Source organism: Triturus cristatus, chromosome 5_1 (genome assembly GCF_964204655.1).
Source record: "Triturus cristatus chromosome 5_1, aTriCri1.1, whole genome shotgun sequence".
NCBI lineage: Eukaryota > Metazoa > Chordata > Amphibia > Caudata > Salamandridae > Triturus > Triturus cristatus.
In genome coordinates this window covers 165,145,487-165,163,740 of record NC_140587.1, presented here as the reverse complement: position 1 = coordinate 165,163,740, position 18,254 = coordinate 165,145,487, and the positions used below count along the sequence as shown (strand labels likewise).

The following is an 18,254-nucleotide window of genomic DNA, read 5'->3' as shown; positions in this document are numbered from 1 at the left end:
TGCACGTTTCTCCTCTCCTCTCACTTACACCCGTTTCCCCCCAGCAATTTTTCCCTCCATATTGGTGCTTTTCTTTGTCATGACCTTCCCACACCGCCCCCACCCCTGCATTTCCCCGTATTTCAACAGCCTAACACTCTCTCCGTTTTTGGCACTTTCTCTGAAACCCGCAGCATCCTCTTCCCGGTACTTTGAGTGCCCGGCCCCGCCCCCTGGCGTGCCGGCTTCCTCCTAGCTGCGGGGTTCCCCCTCTGAGACATCACAGCTTCCGAGAGGGATGGTTGCCTATAAAGCGCAGAGGCGGCGGAGGCCAGAACCCAGCCGGCACCAGGCGCTACGTGGAGACTCTCGCACTAACCACCATGGAGCCTGGCACCGAGCACGCCGTTACGGACTCAGAGCAGGGGCGGCTCCGCGTGCAGCTCAGGGCGCAGGACCGCTGCTGGCAGCTCATCAGCCTCATGTGCATCTTGGCGCTAGGCACTGCCACCACGCTTCTGGTCCTCTCGCACCGCAACAACAAGGTAGGAGTCGAGAATCAAACTTCATGGCACTGCACACGAAGCAATGATAGAGTCACAGGTGCTGATGTAATGATTGCAGTAGGTGCAGTGGCACCGGACTCTCGACGGCCCATATGGCACCCTTTTACTGCCCAGCCAAGGAGGGGTTTCATTTCCCTTGCTTTCATAGGATCCATTGGGCGCTTGATGCACAGCGGGATGGGGAGAGTCATCGCAGGTTCATTTGTGAACACTCCCAACTTCCGTACAGTGTTGAGCCACCCAGGGCACCTAGCGCCTCTATTCACACAAGATGCCCATTCTGACGGAGGGGCTTCCCCTGCTGTTCACTCCTCCTCCTCGCCCCGCGTCACTCTTCACACAATGTATTGGAACCCTCTCCTGTTTTTCTAGGGGATGTGTGGAGGATCTCAGAGTGCAGGAGGCTGGCGCCCTCATCAGCAGGATGGCAGGCATTCCTGCAGGATCTCAGTGCAGGAGTAATTCCAGCAGGATCTCAGAGTGCAGGAGGAGTTCCGACATGATCTCAGAATGCAGGATCACAGAGTGCAGGAGGAGTTCCAGCAGGATCTCAGAGTGCAGGATCGCAGAGTGCAGGAGGAGTTCCTGCAGGATCTCAGAGTGCTGGAAGGCAGGCTCCCTCCCCAGCAGAATGGAATGCATTCCTGCAGGATCTCTGTTAAGAAGGCAGGCTCCATCCCCAGCAGGAAGGCTGGACTTCCTGTAGGGTCTCAGAGTGCTGGAGGCGTTCCTGCAGGACCGCAGAGTGTAGGAGGTAGACTCCCTCCCCAGCAGGAAGGTGGGATTCCTGCAGGATCTCAGAGTGCAGGAGGAGTTCCTGCGGGATCTCAGAGTGCAGAAAGCAGCCTCCCTCACTAGCAGGATGGAATGCATTCCTGCAGGATCTCAGTTGAGAAGGCAGGCTCCATCCCCAGCAGGAAGGCTGGGCATCCTGCAGATTCCCAGAGTGAAGGAAGAGTCCCCTCAGAGTGCAGAAGACAGGCTACCTCCCAAGCTGCAATGCTGGACTTCCTGTAGGGTCTCAGAGTGCAGGAGGCGTTCCTGCAGGATCGCAGAGTGTAGGAGGTAGACTCCCTCCCCAGCAGGAAGGTGGGATTCCTGCAGGATCTCAGAGTGCAGGAGGAGTTCCTGCGGGATCTCAGAGTGCAGAAAGCAGCCTCCCTCACCAGCAGGATGGAATGCATTCCTGCAGGATCTCAGTTGAGAAGGCAGGCTCCATCCCCAGCAGGAAGGCTGGGCATCCTGCAGATTCCCAGAGTGAAGGAAGAGTCCCCTCAGAGTTCAGAAGACAGGCTACCTCCCAAGCTGGAATGCTGGACTTCCTGTAGGGTCTCAGAGTGCAGGAGGCGTTCCTGCAGGATCGCAGAGTATAGGAGGTAGACTCCCTCCCCAGCAGGAAGGTGGGATTCCTGCAGGATCTCAGAGTGCAGGATGAGTTCCTGCGGGATCTCAGAGTGCAGAAAGCAGCCTCCCTCACCAGCAGGATGGAATGCATTCCTGCAGGATCTCAGTTGAGAAGGCAGGCTCCATCCCCAGCAGGAAGGCTGGGCATCCTGCAGATTCCCAGAGTGAAGGAAGAGTCCCCTCAGAGTGCAGAAGACAGGCTACCTCCCAAGCTGGAATGCTGGACTTCCTGTAGGGTCTCAGAGTGCTGATGGCAGGGCCGCTCTCCTGCTTCTGCTACAAAAAGAATGAATTCCTGCAGGATTTTAGAGTTCAGGAGGCATGCTTTTTCCAGTTTCTACTGAGTTCTTGCAGGATCACACAGTTGATATTTGTTATGACTTTTATTGAGGCAGATGTGCCTTTGGCAGGTGTCTCCTCCTGCCAAAAAAGCTCAGAATGGTGATGAAAGGAGTAGGAAGGATGTCTCTACTCTAGCAGGTGTGCGAGCTATATATACATATATTTATATATTTGCATTGACTCGGCACCTACCTTTATTTTTCAGCTAATGTTTACAACAGCTGCAGCTGAAATGCAAGAAAACACTACATGTAAACAACATTCGCAGCTAAAGTTTGCATCACCACTAGTTTACACTACATATTTGAATGTTTTGCATGCATCTTGTTGGCTAATTCACTGGTGTAGTGTCCCTTTAATGCCCGTACTTAACATTTGCATTCTTTTCATTTCTTTCAGAAAGAATCCAGCAACAAAGATCTACGTGCCCACGCCCACTCGGAAGGTAGGTTGACTCACCAAACTACATTTCCTTGATGCTCACTTCATGATACATATCAAAACTTGTGGAACTGAGAATTTCCCTCACCCTCTGATACTCCCATTTAGGCAACATTTGAAGACTAAGACCTATTCTTGAGGTCACCATCAATGAAAAGAAGGGTATTCATGGAACTTTGAGCCAGCCCGTCAGTCCCCCACCCTGAGGTGCTGACGCCATTTCTGTTTCTGTAATGCCTCACTTTGCTTGCTCTCCTGTGTGGCAGATCCCATAGACATTGGAGGCTTCCGGCCCCATATGGCAATTCTGACCTGAGTTTCTCATTCAGGGTACACAATGTTCTGGCATTTTAATGGAGCTCTGATTATGGAAAGGATGGCCTTAGAGGTCCCCTGGCCATTCTCCCAGATGTGTATCGATAGTGTAGATCAAGAGCATCTTCAGGGCTGGATGTTGGCCTTAGAGGTCCCCTGGCCATTCTCCCAGATGTGTATCGATGCTGTAGATCAAGAGCATCTTCAGGGCTGGACGTTGGCCTTAGAGGTACCCTGGCCATTCTCCCAGATGTGTATCGATGCTGTAGATCAAGAGCATCTTCAGGGCTGGACGTTGGCCTTAGAGGTCCCCTGGCCATTCTCCCAGATGTGTATCGATGCTGTAGATCAAGAGCATCTTCAGGGCTGGACGTTGGCCTTAGAGGTCCCCTGGCCATTCTCCCAGATGTGTATCGATGCTGTAGATCAAGAGCATCTTCAGGGCTGGACGTGGCCTTAGAGGTCCCCTGGCCATTCTCCCAGATGTGTATCGATGCTGTAGATCCAGAGCATCTTCAGGGCTGGACGTTGGCCTTAGAGGTCCCCTGGCCATTCTCCCAGATGTGTATCGATGCTGTAGATCAAGAGCATCTTCAGGGCTGGACGTTGGCCTTAGAGGTCCCCTGGCCATTCTCCCAGATGTGTATCGATGCTGTAGATCAAGAGCATCTTCAGGGCTGGACGTGGCCTTAGAGGTCCCCTGGCCATTCTCCCAGATGTGTATCGATGCTGTAGATCAAGAGCATCTTCAGGGCTGGACGTTGGCCTTAGAGGTCCCCTGGCCATTCTCCCAGATGTGTATCGATGCTGTAGATCAAGAGCATCTTCAGGGCTGGACGTTGGCCTTAGAGGTCCCCTGGCCATTCTCCCAGATGTGTATCGATGCTGTAGATCAAGAGCATCTTCAGGGCTGGACGTGGCCTTAGAGGTCCCCTGGCCATTCTCCCAGATGTGTATCGATGCTGTAGATCCAGAGCATCTTCAGGGCTGGACGTTGGCCTTAGAGGTCCCCTGGCCATTCTCCCAGATGTGTATCGATGCTGTAGATCAAGAGCATCTTCAGGGCTGGACGTTGGCCTTAGAGGTCCCCTGGCCATTCTCCCAGATGTGTATCGATGCTGTAGATCAAGAGCATCTTCAGGGCTGGACGTGGCCTTAGAGGTCCCCTGGCCATTCTCCCAGATGTGTATCGATGCTGTAGATCAAGAGCATCTTCAGGGCTGGACGTTGGCCTTAGAGGTCCCCTGGCCATTCTCCCAGATGTGTATCGATGCTGTAGATCAAGCGCATCTTCAGGGCTGGACGTTGGCCAGGCTTTCAGGATAATCAGTGACTCATTTGAGGGATTCCCATTTAAACCCTTATTGCACGTTTGCTGTTCATTTCTGATCTGTGCGGTAATTCCTGTAAATTTACATATCAGAATTATTAGTATTGCAATAAAAATCGCATGCATCGGATAAATCTTGGCAGGTCAACCCCCCCCCAACATTGATCTGAAGCACAATGACTGGCAAATACCAGAACCTGCACATTCTGGTACAGTAAGCACTAAAACTAGCATGTTGTTCCTCATTATCAGGGGAAAAAACTCTTAATTGGGTGGTAATTACTGTCCCAGCAAAGGCAAATTTTATCAGGTGCAATAAATATCACAGCAGTTACATAACGAGGCCTTTTTATTCATTGTTTCCTAAATATGTGGATATCATGAAAATCTGGCGTGTACTAAGTTCTTCTGGCTCAACGCTCTGGCCTTACAATGCCTTGTCTACACTTCACAAAGCACATAAAATGAAATAAAGATACATTTGGAGGTCCCTACTGAGACACCTACCTCCCCAAGCACTGACTTCCCAGGTAGACACAGACACGATCATGGATCAGGATTTGGGTCACATCTTGGGTTTCAGGGGTGGCCATGATGGAATCCCACCACTCCTAAATGCGTTTTGTTCTATGTGTTCAAAGTCGACCTTAGAGGTGCTCCAATTGTCGGTCGGTGACACTTTGTCGCTCGCTTGGGTACTAGCCACCTGAAGAGCCACAGGCAGGGGGCGCCAGATTGAGGCTAGAAGTAGCTAAAATGAGTACCCTGGTTGGAGAAGACGGAGGCAAGGGTCCTTGCACACAGTGTGTCACCACATGACAATACTGATCTGCTATATCTACGCATGAGTAGGACATGGCCAGAAATCACAAGGCAGGTGGGAGGATATTCACTATGGACACACAGGTTCAGTGCCTCAGATAAGGCTCACTTTGTATTCCTGGGGCAGTTACTCTGATCTCTTGGCTCCGGAGTCAACAACTTCATCCCTCCATCAACCCTCAGATTTAGCACAAGGTGATACTATATGTAGTTACAGGACACACGGGGAGAACTGGACAGCGCAGACACTACACCCCTCCTGACTGTTGCGGGTGAATTTCCACAACTCATAAAAAATACGCTCTTCAGGAAGCCAACAACATCATTAGGCCAGCAACATCACAACGCCAGAGCTGTGGCAGAAGAGTGCTACAGCTGTTTGCACTGACTTGTTCTGTGCTTTTCTTGTATGATGAATGCACTACCGCTGTAAGTGGGGTATTTATTAGGGATGCTTGTGCTGATGCTGCCTGTGTTGAACTTGTTTGAGGAATGCGTGCAGTGCTGCTATTTTGTATGGTACCTAATATTTCTGTAAAGGTTTGTGCAGCTTTTGTCCCTATTTTATTATTTTGCCCCTATTGTATATTTTCAAAGTCTGAGGGTTGTTGTACTGCTGCTAATGTATGTTGTACCCCATTCTGTGTGAGGGAAGCTTACACTGCTTCTTTCTATGTTGCAGGTGTGTGCGTGTGAGCTGCTTGCAATCTACTTCCTGTTACGTGAGTGTGAGGGACACTTGCACTGTTTCTCCCTATACTGCAGGTGTGTGTTAATGTGTACTTTGCACATCTACTTCCTGTTATGTGAGTGTGAGGGAAGCTTGCACTGCCTCTTCCTATGATGCAGGTGTGTGCATTTGTGTGCACCTTGCACATCTACTTCCTGTTATGTGTGTGTGAGGGAAGCTTGCACTGCTTCTTCCTATGCTGCAGGTGTGTGTGCACCTTGTTCATCTACTTCCTGTTATGTGTGTGTGAGGGAAGCTTGCACTGCTTCTCCCTATGCTGCAGGTGTGTGTGTGTTTGTGGGCACCTTGTACATCTACTTCCTGTTATGTGTGTGTGAGCGAAGCTTGCACTACTTCTTCCCATGCTGCAGGTGCATGTGCACCTTGCACTCCTGCTTCCTGTTATGTGAATAACTTGCAACGCTCTGTGTGCAGGTGTGTGCTGGGTGGCGCTAGTCTAGCTAAAAGTAACTAATATATATAGTCAAATCATGTATTTGGCAAACCCACCATTTGTTTTTATGTTTTTTTATTTTTTTATTTTTTTATTCGAATTTGGTGACTAACTTAAACTGGTGCCCTATGCGTGTGTGTGTGTGTGTGTGCGCGTGTGTATTGCGGCTGCTTGTGCTGATTATGTGGCTTTAGCCTGTTCAGTGCTCACATTTGTCACTTGCTCCGAGCAGGTGGTACATACGAGCTAAGAGTGGGTATAGGAATGTGTTGTAACGAAACGATGATCCAACTCCAGCTTAAGTTATATTTATTAAGATTGTAGTATAAATAGAGTGAAAGTACAGAGAGCGCCACCAGAAGCAGCCTTCCTGCTGCTCAGCCAATACACTAACTGACTCTCTCACTAACCAACATTCCACAGCACCCTCACACTGGCTGAGCAGCAAGTATAACAGAATGGCACTTGAGGGGACCCCCTGCAAAATACATAGAGGGGCCCCCATACATCAGACCCAGTCAGGAGCTTTCAGTTCAGGGGCCCGCCGCCCATGCACAGTGCCGGAGGGGGCCCCTTGGAGTGCACGACCCCCACCCCACAAGGGCCACAGGGGCTATTGTCACGCCACTGACCAGGGGCCCAAGGCCAGGGTCTGGCGGCTGCAACATAAGCAATTTTACCAGCCAGATTTTTCAGTCTGTAAAATCGGGTCCAATGTTCCCGCTCCCAGATAATCCAGGAATGGGAATTCTATGGACTCCAGAATAATGGGCTATCAAAATATCAGGAACAAAACATTCAGGACCACCTAACTGTAGCTTGAGGATACATGTTTCTTCAAGGTATGTGTATGTAAAGAATAGTAACTCTATACTTACCTATATGCACTTACTTCCTTGATAGTTTGGTTCTCGATATCTCGGCCATGATATTCTGGCAGCAGCATGTTTCTTTGGTCTACATTTTGACATGAAACCTCTCCAGACTATTTATTAATGAACAGAGTGATGTCCCTCACAGATACCGCTCCATTTATTAAGTAACTGGGCCCAGAGGCGCAACTAGAGCCACATTTCGGGGGGGGGGGGGGGGGGGGGGGGGTCTGAGCAAAAATTTCGGGGGGGGGGGGGCTGAACTTTAAGCAATAGGCAGAGTGGAGCTGCAGGGGCTCTTAGAAGGGGTGAAACAACAGCGAGGCCTCATTAACATACAAAGACCTGTGAAGTGCTCGGGTGCGGCTGCTTTTTTGCCCGGGAAGGTGTCTCAGCCCGGGCTGCCACACACGACGGGGGGGGTGGCTGAAGCCCTTTGAGTCCAATGGGTGTTGCGCGCCTGACTGGGCCTGTGTGTGTCCATCGATATCGGCAAACAAGGAACCCTAGATTAAGCTGGCATCAAATTTGAAGGGAAAAAACAATTTGAATAATTGAAGAGAATAAAATTAAATTGAATTGTAGGGGCAGTGATAAGATGGGTGCTCAGGGTGCTGGTGTGGGGCGGCCAGCGCTAGGAGCAAATGCTGCACTGTTGATAAGATGATGCCTGTGAATCTGTAAGGGACAGACACCCCATGTTTAACATCATGTTGTTTTGTTCCGCAGCCTCCTTCCTCCTGGCAAGGAGACACGAAGCCAGCAGTCCAGAGAAGCCGGCAGCTCACCTACAAGGTAGGTCTCAACATAAGTGACCTCTGCTTCCCCCTAAACAGTTTCCAGCACTGGATCAGACTGGGAAGTGGAGATGTTTTATTTGTATAGAGTTATTTATGCTGACCAAAAATTGATTCAAGTGCTGTAAGCAAGTGTGAATAATGCTCTGCTAACAGTTTGAGAAATGCACATTTTATGGTAAATCCTCAGAATGTTTTCTTCTCCACAGAGCGAGACTTCGATTTTTCATGGTGCTTACTTATGGTTTTTGGAGTGATGCATTAAAACACAAAGTGATGGATGTAATGCTTAATCTCAGCCACTGCTGATCGCTCAGGGCCACATCACAATTCATACCATGCCCCCTCCGTTTGGACCCAACCATATGCAAATCAACCTTGACCCTCCTCCAATGGGATCAGTCCTGCCCAAACTGCCAGGCCAAGTCCTCCCTGAACTAGAAAACAAGCAACCCAGGACCAGTTTTGCCCATATTATGTGCTTGTCTGCCAGGTATAGCTCAATTCCAGTGGCACAGTGAGCACGGGTCCCACGTCTGGGTTTATCCGTTCCTCTTAGTGCATCAAAACATAAAGTGATGGATGGAATGCTTGAATTAATCTCAGCCACTGGGGATTACTCAGGCTGCATCCCAAGCCACCGTTTTTTGCCCACCACGCAGGGGCGTAACACAGGCCCCCGCATCCCCCGCAGTGCGGGGGGGGCCCTAAGCTCCAGGGGGCCCCCTCAGCACTACACTTCGGCCGGGGAGCTCCTGATAGAGTCCGGAGGTGGCCCCTCCACGTACCTTGCAGGGGGGCCCCCTTCAATTATCGTTACGCCACTGCCACCATGCCATCTCAGTTTGGACCTAGCCATAGGCAAATCTGCCTTAACCCTGCTTCAATGGGTACAGTCCAGACCGAACTGCCAGGTCACGTCCTCCCACAACTAGAAAACAAGCAACCTTGTGGTATTGTGTCCTTTCTTTATCTCTATTATAGAGTTTAGAGTTACTTATGTCACTACCTTATTGTGTATGTCATTTGGAATTTACATGTGTAATATGGAATTCACTGATGCAAGAGCTTGTGTTTGAAAGGCTGAGAAGCAGTTGGAGGTTGACTGAGTTGGATGCCTTGGCTCTTGCACCAGTGGGTCCGTTCATGGTACTTTAAATAAAGAAGAATCATTTTTATATAAACCACGGATTCCTCACTTCATTACAATGGCGACGATTGGTTTTTAATAATCTGTGCCAACCCACTGCATTTTTTTTTAACCTGAGAAAGAATCCCTGAAGTTACCTTTTCTACAAATTTGGAATATATTCGTCAAGGTATTCTTCATGATTCTACACTTTCTTCACAGCTACTTCCTCGTCTAAAGTCAAGGAACTGTAATTTGAAATTATTACTTGAAGGATCTGTTGCTCGCTCGTGACATTGCTCGCGCTATAGTCTTGCAACGCGCTCTGAGCTGTTCACGCGAGTGATCCTTGTGACGTCTCTCCCTGACGATTGTTGCGAAGTTACCTATGCGCTGACGTGTCAGACGTGCCTCTACGCAGCTCACATCACTGGCGGCCATCTTGGGAGGACGTTTTGCACTTTTTACGTCACCTGGAGGCCATTTTAATGTTGTTGGATTTTCCATAACCAGCTTTGCATTCGGAAACGCTGTGATCCGTTACAGCAAGGCTTACTGCGGCTTCTTCTGGAACATTTCAGTTCTTCACGCTGACTAGCTTCAGTTGTGGTGTGTTTTAAATATTACTTGCGGATCCAGTGATTCGCACACTTTGAGTACAATCAGTGATTCGCTCACTTACTAGAAGGTTGGAGGTTTTAAGTAAAGTTCTAATGGTACCATATTGAGGTACATGTTTAACCCCTTGAGTGCCCATGACGAGATGGTCTCGTCAAGGGCCGCGGTTGCGCTGTGTCCATGATGAGACTATCTCGTCATGAACCCCGCCCGCTAATTCAACGCCCGGCACAGGGCGGGGAAAGGGCGGGGCACACAAGGGGTTAATAAGGAACATTTCTCATTAACTTTTACAACAGTGATTTGCACATGTTTGTGATAATATTACTTGGGCATTTCCTGTATAATTATTTGTCCATGTTTCTTCTACAGTGATATGCACACTTTATTTGAGTGATATGTGTACTTAAGTCTGACAGATTAATACTTTATCCACTATACAGTGTAGTTAAAAAAAAAAATTACGTACTACATTTTAATTTGAAAATGGCAGCTTCTCAAATTTGTAATCAGCCTGCCATATTTTTGCAGATTCCAGGAAAACCAAAATTGCCATGGAAGAAATGGTTTGAATCATTTGAAAACTACATAATAGCCATTGATGGCACTACATTTTCACCCTGAAAGATTGAAAGCAAATTTATTTAGTTTTCTAGGCACGGCAGTGTTGGACCCGGCCTCGTGGCGTGGTCCCGAACCCTCCTACCAGACCAAACGGGGGCAACCCCAACCCTTCGGGGCCCCCCGAGCTTGTACCCCGCTACCCGCACCAGCCTTCGCGACGCGGCCCGCCCGGGCCTCGGTCCCTGCGAAGCCCCAACATCCAGGCGCCAAGACCCGACCCAAGGGGGTCGAGTGGCCACTCCACAGATCCCGGAGGAGGGGAGTTTCGATGGGGCCTCCCGCCGGCCCCCGACACCTGGGCCCGAACGCCCTCCGGCCTCCCTGGGCGATGGCTCCACCCCCCGCTGGGTGTCTGGACTCTCTCATCCCGGCCCCTCCGGCCCCCCAGGCGCGAGGGTCCGGACATCAAAGGGCTCCAGCCATATATCTGGGGCAGCCCATAACCAGGACGGCAGTTGTATCCTGGAGTCCAGAGCCCTGCTGATCGGATCGCGGCTGACCCTACGGAGAAAGACTCATTGCCTGGAACTGAGAACTCGAGCCCTGCTGACTGCGTCGCGGCTCCCCCTTGCTGAGAAGAAGACCCTCACGGAACATCGGAGCCCTGCTGACCTCGTCGCGGCTCGACCTCGCTGGAGCAACCACCGGAGCCCTGCTGACCTCGTCGCGGCTCGACCTCACCGAAGCGACCCCTCAAACCCTGCGGACTACGTCCCGGGCTGATACTGAGACTGTCCCGCTACCCCCGGTCCTAACCAAACCCTGAGACTCTTTTGGATCCCTTGATCCACCTGTAAATATTGCCACGGAGACCTACCCTTAATTCTGATAAACGACTTGTGAGCATTGATACCCTGGTTGTGTCCCTTTGTGGTGGGAGGGGATTACTTGGCTGTACGATCCTAGGAGAAGGACCTCGCCCAGGAGGCTTCTCAGCGGCGCTCGGCTGCATCCTTACGGAATGGTGCCTCTCGGGGTGGTCAGTCCGACACCATCGGACTCCCCGGAGGTCGCCTTTCTAACATTGGTGTCCAGCGGTGCGATCCGAGCCCGACGCAAATCGTACAGCGAGTAACTCACCCACTACCTACCCAGACACAGAGTAACTATGAGCAACCAAGAGACCACCCCAACCGCGGAGTTCCAACAAGAACGTTTGGAGGAATATACCCATAAGGAACTAAAACAGTTTTGTAAAGACAAAGGCATCGCGACCACCGGATTAAACACAAAAGAAGACCTGCAGAAAGCCCTAAGGGCCTGGGTAGAGCCCGAAGCGGCTACCCCCAAACCGAAGAAAACCCGGTGCCAAGCGTGCACCAGCAACCAGCCGCAGCCCCAGCAGATGGGAGAAGAACTAGCATGGAGACCGGCCTCTCCCCGGAAGAGATGCGAGAACGGGAGAGGGTCCGGACCCACGAGTTAGAGCTCGCCCGACTCCGCCTGGACGGCGAACTCCTACTAGCAGAAAAGAAATTGGCCCTGGAGCAACTACGGTTGCAAGAAGAAATAGAGGAGAAAAAATGGCACCGAGAACTGGAAGAGAGGAGGCTAACCCTCGAGCATGAGCGGGGCCTTAAAGAACTTGAAATTAAGTCCAAAAATGGAGAGACCGGCACCCCCGGACACAGGGACAACCCTCCGCCAGCCGAGGCGAAGGTACATATCCCCAAGGATATCGTCAAAGAGTACTACAAAAACGACGACATCCAACAATGGTTCAAGGCCTACGAGGTAGCCATGACCGCCCACCGGTTACCCTGGAAAGATTGGGATGCCGGCCTATAGGGACGGTTCCTCAGCGAAGGCAGAGACACCCTGCAGTAGCTCCCCGACGCAGTGATGACCTCTTATGACCATATGAAGGAAGCCCTGCTCACCCGCTATGGTCTCACCCAAGAAATGTACCGCCAGCGCTTCCGGGACTGCAGGAAGCTCCCCGGTACCACCTGGGTGGAATACGTAGACTTTTTCAGCAGAGCCCTGGAAGGGTGGATCAAGGGCAGCAAAGTCACCTCCTACGAACAGCTGTTCGACCTCATTGTATGGGAGCACATCTCCAACAACTGCTTCATCGAGCTGAGACAGCACCTCCTCGACAGCAAGCTGACCGAGCCGCGGAAGCTCGCCGCCGAGGCCGATCGATGGGTGAACACCCGGGTCCCTCGGAACTCGATGGGGGAGTACCAGCGGAACAACCCGGGGCCCCCCCACCAGCGCGGCGGAGGAGGGGGAGCGAACCGAAACAGAGACTTTCCAGCAGGGCCGCCCCGGAGTCCTCCCCCGGGACCGCCCCCGAACCGCACGTCCCCGTCCCTCGCCCGAAGAGGGACCCCCCTAGCCCGACCAGGGCCTCGACCGACGGTAACGTGCTACAGCTGCCAACAGCCAGGGCACTATGCCAGTGACCCGACCTGCCCCGTGAACCGACGAGCCGGGACCACCGGGCCACCCCCCCGCCAGTTGGCGGCCGCGGCCCTGGGAGAAGGGGGAGAAGATGAAGAGAACGACGACGCAGAGCCATGACCTTGGTATGCCTAGGCAGCCGGGAAATGGTGCCCCGGGCTCCCATCCCGAGCAACACCCAGAAGTACCAACAGTGGGTCACCATTAATGGACGCCGGGCCGAAGCCCTCCGCGACACCGGAGCCAGCGTGACAGCCGTCCGCTGCCACTTGGTGACCCCCGAACAGATCATGCCTAATGTACTGTGCCCCCTCCGGTCGGCAGACAACACCGAGAGCTTATGCCAGATGGCCCGGATTCCCTTCGAGTGGGGGGGAGTGTCGGGCATGCTGAAGGTGACCGTCCGCGACGACGCCCCCGTAGACTGCCTCCTGGGGAACGACCTGGAAAGTTCCCCCTGGGCCCACGTCGAGCGCCGAGAGCATCTGGGAATGCTGGGACTGCCCGAGTGGGTTTGCGCAACCACCCGGTCCACGACCGCCCGGGCCATCCAGCCGAGCATGCCTGCTCCCCCCGAAGAGCCAGAGTGGCCCGAACCGCCACCCCCCTCCGTCGAAGAAGAAGCCGACGCTCAGTCCGGCCCGCCAGAAATCCCCCCGGACGAGGTCGGCGACCTACCCGAACTCGCCCAATGGCACCAAGAAGGTGGCCCCACCAGGGAGCAGTTCCGCCAAGAACAGAAAACCTGCCCCTTCCTCAAAGGGACCCGGCAGCAAGCAGCCGCCCAGGCCACCGGAGAACAAACAGGGACCCACTGGGTCTACTGGGACAATGACCTCCTCTACAGCGAGCAGAAGACCGCAGAACTGGGGGCCGGCCGAGTGCTGGTGGTCCCCCTCCGATTCCGAGACTTCCTCCTCAATCTGGCGCATGATGTGCCCCTCGCCGGGCACCTGGGGCAGGACAAAACCTACAGCCGCCTGGTGACCCACTTCTACTGGCCCCGAATGCGGAAGGACGTGGACAATCATTGCCGCACCTGCCCGACCTGCCAAGCCAGCGGGAAGAGTGGGGGAAAAGTCAAAGCCCCTCTCCAACCCTTTCCAATAGTAAACACCCCGTTCGAGCGGGTAGGGATCGACATCGTGGGGCCTCTGGACCCCCGAACCTCCCAAGGACATCGCTTCATCCTCGTCCTGGTCGATCATGCCACCCGATACCCTGAGGCCATCCCTCTCCGAACAGTGACGGCCCCCGTAGTGGGCCGGGCCTTAATGGGAATATTCTCCAGAGTGGGTTTCCCCCGGGAGGTCGTGAGCGACCCAGGCACGAACTTCATCTCAAAATATATGCGGTCCCTGTGGCAACAATGCGGGGTCACCTACAAGTTCACCACCCCGTACAACCCCCAGGGGAACGGACTAGTCGAACGATTTAACAGGACATTGAAAGGAATGATCAAGGGCCTGGAGGAGCCCCTAAGACGCAAATGGGACGTCCTGCTGCCCTGCCTCCTGTTTGCCTATCGGGAGGTCCCACAGAAGTCTCTGGGGTTCAGCCCCTTCGAACTCTTGTACGGACACCCTGTCCGGGGCCCCCTCAGCCTGGTCAAAGAAGGCTGGGAGACTACCGTCCAGGATGCACCGCCCAACGTCTACCGGTACCTCCTGACCCTGCGGAATCAAACCCAGAAATTCAGGGAACTGGCCGAAGCCAACCTCGAGGCCAGCCAGGAGGAAATGAAACGCTGGTATGACCAGAACGCCTCCTCCATCGAGTTCGAGCCAGGCCAACAGGTCTGGGTCATGTCGCCCGTTGACCCTTGTGCTCTCCAGGACAAATGGACCGGGCCATTCAAGGTGGTAGAGAAAAAGAGCCCCGTCACCTACCTGGTCGACATGGAGTCCCCTAGGAACCCCCTCCGGGTTCTCCACGCCAACAGGCTCAAACCCCACTTTGCCCGAACGGAACTTAGCCTGCTGATGGCTATGGACGATGGGGCCGAGGACGACTCTGAGCCCCTACCCGACCTCCTGAGAACCTCCGAAAAGGACGGCTCCGTAGAGGGAGTCATCCTCTCTGCCACCCTGACTGCGGAGCAGCGCCAAGAATGTCAAGGGCTGCTGCATCACTTCGCTGCTCTCTTCTCCCTCACTCCCGGAGTCACCCGATGGTGCGTCCACGACGTCGACACCGGGGACAGCCCCCCCGTGCGACACCGAGCCTACCGAGTCCCCGACCGGGTGTGGGCCTGCATCCACACCGAGGTCTCCAAGATGTTGGCCCTGGGGGTCATCGAGCCCTCCGACAGTCCCTGGGCCAGCCCTGTGGTCCTGGTGATGAAAGCTGCCGCCCCGGGCACCACCCCGGAGCTCCGGTTTTGCGTGGACTATCGGGGATTAAATTCCGTCACCAAAACCGATGCCCATCCCATACCTCGGGCAGATGAACTGATCGACCGCCTAGGAGTAGCCCGCTACCTTAGCACCTTTGACCTCACCGCCGGATACTGGCAGATCAGGCTCACCCCGGGCGCCCAAGAGCGTTCCGCTTTCTCCACCCCCGATGGCCACTACCACTTCCGAGTGATGCCCTTCGGCATGAAGAATGCCCCGGCGACCTTCCAAAGACTAGTGAACAAGGTACTGGCCGGCCTAGAAGTGTTCAGCACCGCCTACCTGGACGATATTGCGGTGTTCAGCAGCCACTGGGCCGAACACCTGAGGCACCTCTGGGAGGTTCTGACCGCCCTCCAAAGGGCCGGGCTCACAATAAAAGCCAGCAAATGTCAGATAGGCCAAGGAACCGTAACCTATCTGGGACATCAAGTGGGGAGCGGCCATGTGGCTCCCCTCCAGCCAAAGATCAACGCCATCATGGCCTGGGAGCCCCCAGCCACCCAAACCGCTGTGAGGGCCCTCCTGGGACTCACGGGCTATTACAGGCGGTTCATTAAGAACTACGGAAGCATTGTGGGCCCCCTCACGGAGCTCACCTCAAAGAAGCAACCAAAGAAGGTGCACTGGACGTCCCTCTGTCAGGTGGCCTTCGAGACCTTCAAGACAGCGATGTGTACCGCCCCCGTGCTACAAGCTCCCGACTACAGCAAAGAGTTCATGTTACAGACTGATGCCTCGGAATACGGAGTCGGGGCTGTCTTGTCCCAAGTAAACTCTGAGGGGATTGACCAGCCGGTGGCCTTCATCAGCCGGCGCCTGCTGCCCCGGGTCCGGACATCAATAGGCTCCAGCCATATATCTGAGGCAGCCCACAACCAGGACGGCAGTTGTATCCTGGAGTCCAGAGCCCTGCTGATCGGATCGCGGCTGACCCTACGGAGAAAGACTCATTGCCTGGAACTGAGAACTCGAGCCCAGCTGACTGCGTCGCGGCTCCCCCTTGCTGAGAAGAAGACCCTCACTGAACATCAGAGCCCTGCTGACCTCGTCGCGGCTCGACCTCGCTGGAGCAACCACCGGAGCCCTGCTGACCTCGTCGCGGCTCGACCTCACCGAAGCGACCCCTCGAACCCTGCGGACTACGTCCCGGGCTGATACTGAGACTGTCCCGCTACCCCGGTCCTAACCAAACCCTGAGACTCTTTTGAATCCCTTGATCCACCTGTAAATATTGCCACGGAGACCTACCCTTAATTCTGATAAACGACTTGTGAGCATTGATACCCTGGTTGTGTCCCTTTGTGGTGGGAGGGGATTACTTGGCTGTACGATCCTAGGAGAAGGACCTCGCCCAGGAGGCTTCTCAGCGGCGCTCGGCTGCATCCTTACGGAACGGTGCCTCTAGGGGTGGTCAGTCCGACACCATCGGACTCCCCGGAGGTCGCCCTTCTAACAGGCAGCAATTGAAATATTCAAGACTCTCATCCCCATAGCACCACCCAGTAGTGGAGGAGATGGATGGAATGTTTATAAGGAAGCTGTAGCAAGACTAGAGAAATATTTTGAGGATGAACCTAATGTTTTAATTGAAAGACATTCTTTTCACAAAAGGAAACAACTTCCTGATGAAACCATAGAAGAATGTGTTGCAGCTCTTAGAGTTTTGGCAGCAAACTGTGAGTATGGCGCAAATGTAGATTTCTCCATTAGAGATCAATTTGTGTTCAATTGTGAGTCAAAAAAAGTACAAGAAAGACTCCTTGCCTGTCGCAATCCTACATTAGGTGAAGTGTTAGATTTGGCTAAAGGAATTGAAAGGTCTATTTTGTCCTCAAAGGTCATCACTGCTGAAGAATCTAGAAATGCTGCTTCCTCTTCTCCTGTTTGTGCCATACAATCTTTCAATAAGGGAAATGCCAAAAATAACAGGGACAGTATTCTAAGTTGTTACAGATGCGGTGCCAAAACACACTTGGCCAATTGTTCGGACTGTCCGGCTTTAAAAAGAAAATGCATCAAATGTGGCAAAGTTGGTCATTTTTCATCGGTGTGCAAAGCACCAAAGAAAATTTCAAACTCTAGTGTTAATAATATTTCTAGTGCAGAGCATGACTTAGGAAATTTACTTCTTACTGTTTATGATGATTTGTTTGATGATTCTGTGAACAACATTACCATTCCTTTTAAGGCTCCTTTGGGTATTGTATTAGTAGGTGACGTAGCTTTTGAAGCCATGGTGGACTTAGGTTCACCGATTACCATCCTTTCCGATATTTTTTTCAAAAATAATTGGAGGGGTGTTAAACTCATGAAAACTGATGTTAACCCCGAGGCATTTGGTAATTTTGATATTTCCATGTTAGGCTTCTTTGAAGATACGTTGGAATTTGAGGGACGCAAGGTGCTTACAAAAATGTATGTGGCTATTGATGGTAAAAACATAGTAGGATGGTTTGATTTGGGGAAGTTGGGTGTGATTTTATGTCCAGGCTCAGATCGCCCTATTCAATTAAGAGATTTAACTGTCAATAGCATTTCAATTGATGAGTCTGCTTTGGAGATTATTCTGAAGAAACCCAGTGATATTTTTAAAGATGAAGTTGGGCAAGTAAAAGGTTATACACACAGATACAAGCTTTAAAAAGGAGCTGTGCCAATTCAACATAAAGTACGCATGGTTCCTCTAGGTATACGGCAAAAATTAATATCTCACCTAGATACTCTGTGTTCTGAGGGCATCATCGAATCCACAGATAGTTCTGAGTGGGTTTCTGCTATAGTTATTGCCCTTAAAAAAAATCAAGATTTGAGATTGTGTGTGGACCTTAGGTCTCTTAATAAAAATATTGTGGTAGACACTTATCCCTTACCCAGAATTCAGGAAATGTTGGCAGCTGTTAATGGTGCAAAGTTTTTCTCCATAATCGATCTTAAATCAGCGTACCATTAAGTGCTTCTTGATGAGTCTTCAAAAGATCTCACAACATTCATCACTCCATTTGGTCTTTATAGGTTTTTGATAATGC

General features: G+C 52.2%; 1 protein-coding gene across 1 annotated transcript in view; it reads left to right on the top strand.

The window, feature by feature from the left end:
- The first annotated feature begins 280 nt into the window (after nt 1-280).
- The window catches only part of LOC146830528 (lymphotoxin-alpha-like), a 64,572-nt gene continuing 46,598 nt past the window's right edge, over nt 281-18,254 (top strand). Inside the window, exons 1-3 of the mRNA XM_085604730.1 lie at nt 281-524; nt 2,691-2,736; nt 7,985-8,050. Of these exons, the coding sequence (XP_085460856.1) occupies nt 363-524; nt 2,691-2,736; nt 7,985-8,050 (274 nt within the window). The 5' untranslated portion in view covers nt 281-362. The remainder of the gene's footprint in view (nt 525-2,690; nt 2,737-7,984; nt 8,051-18,254) is intronic.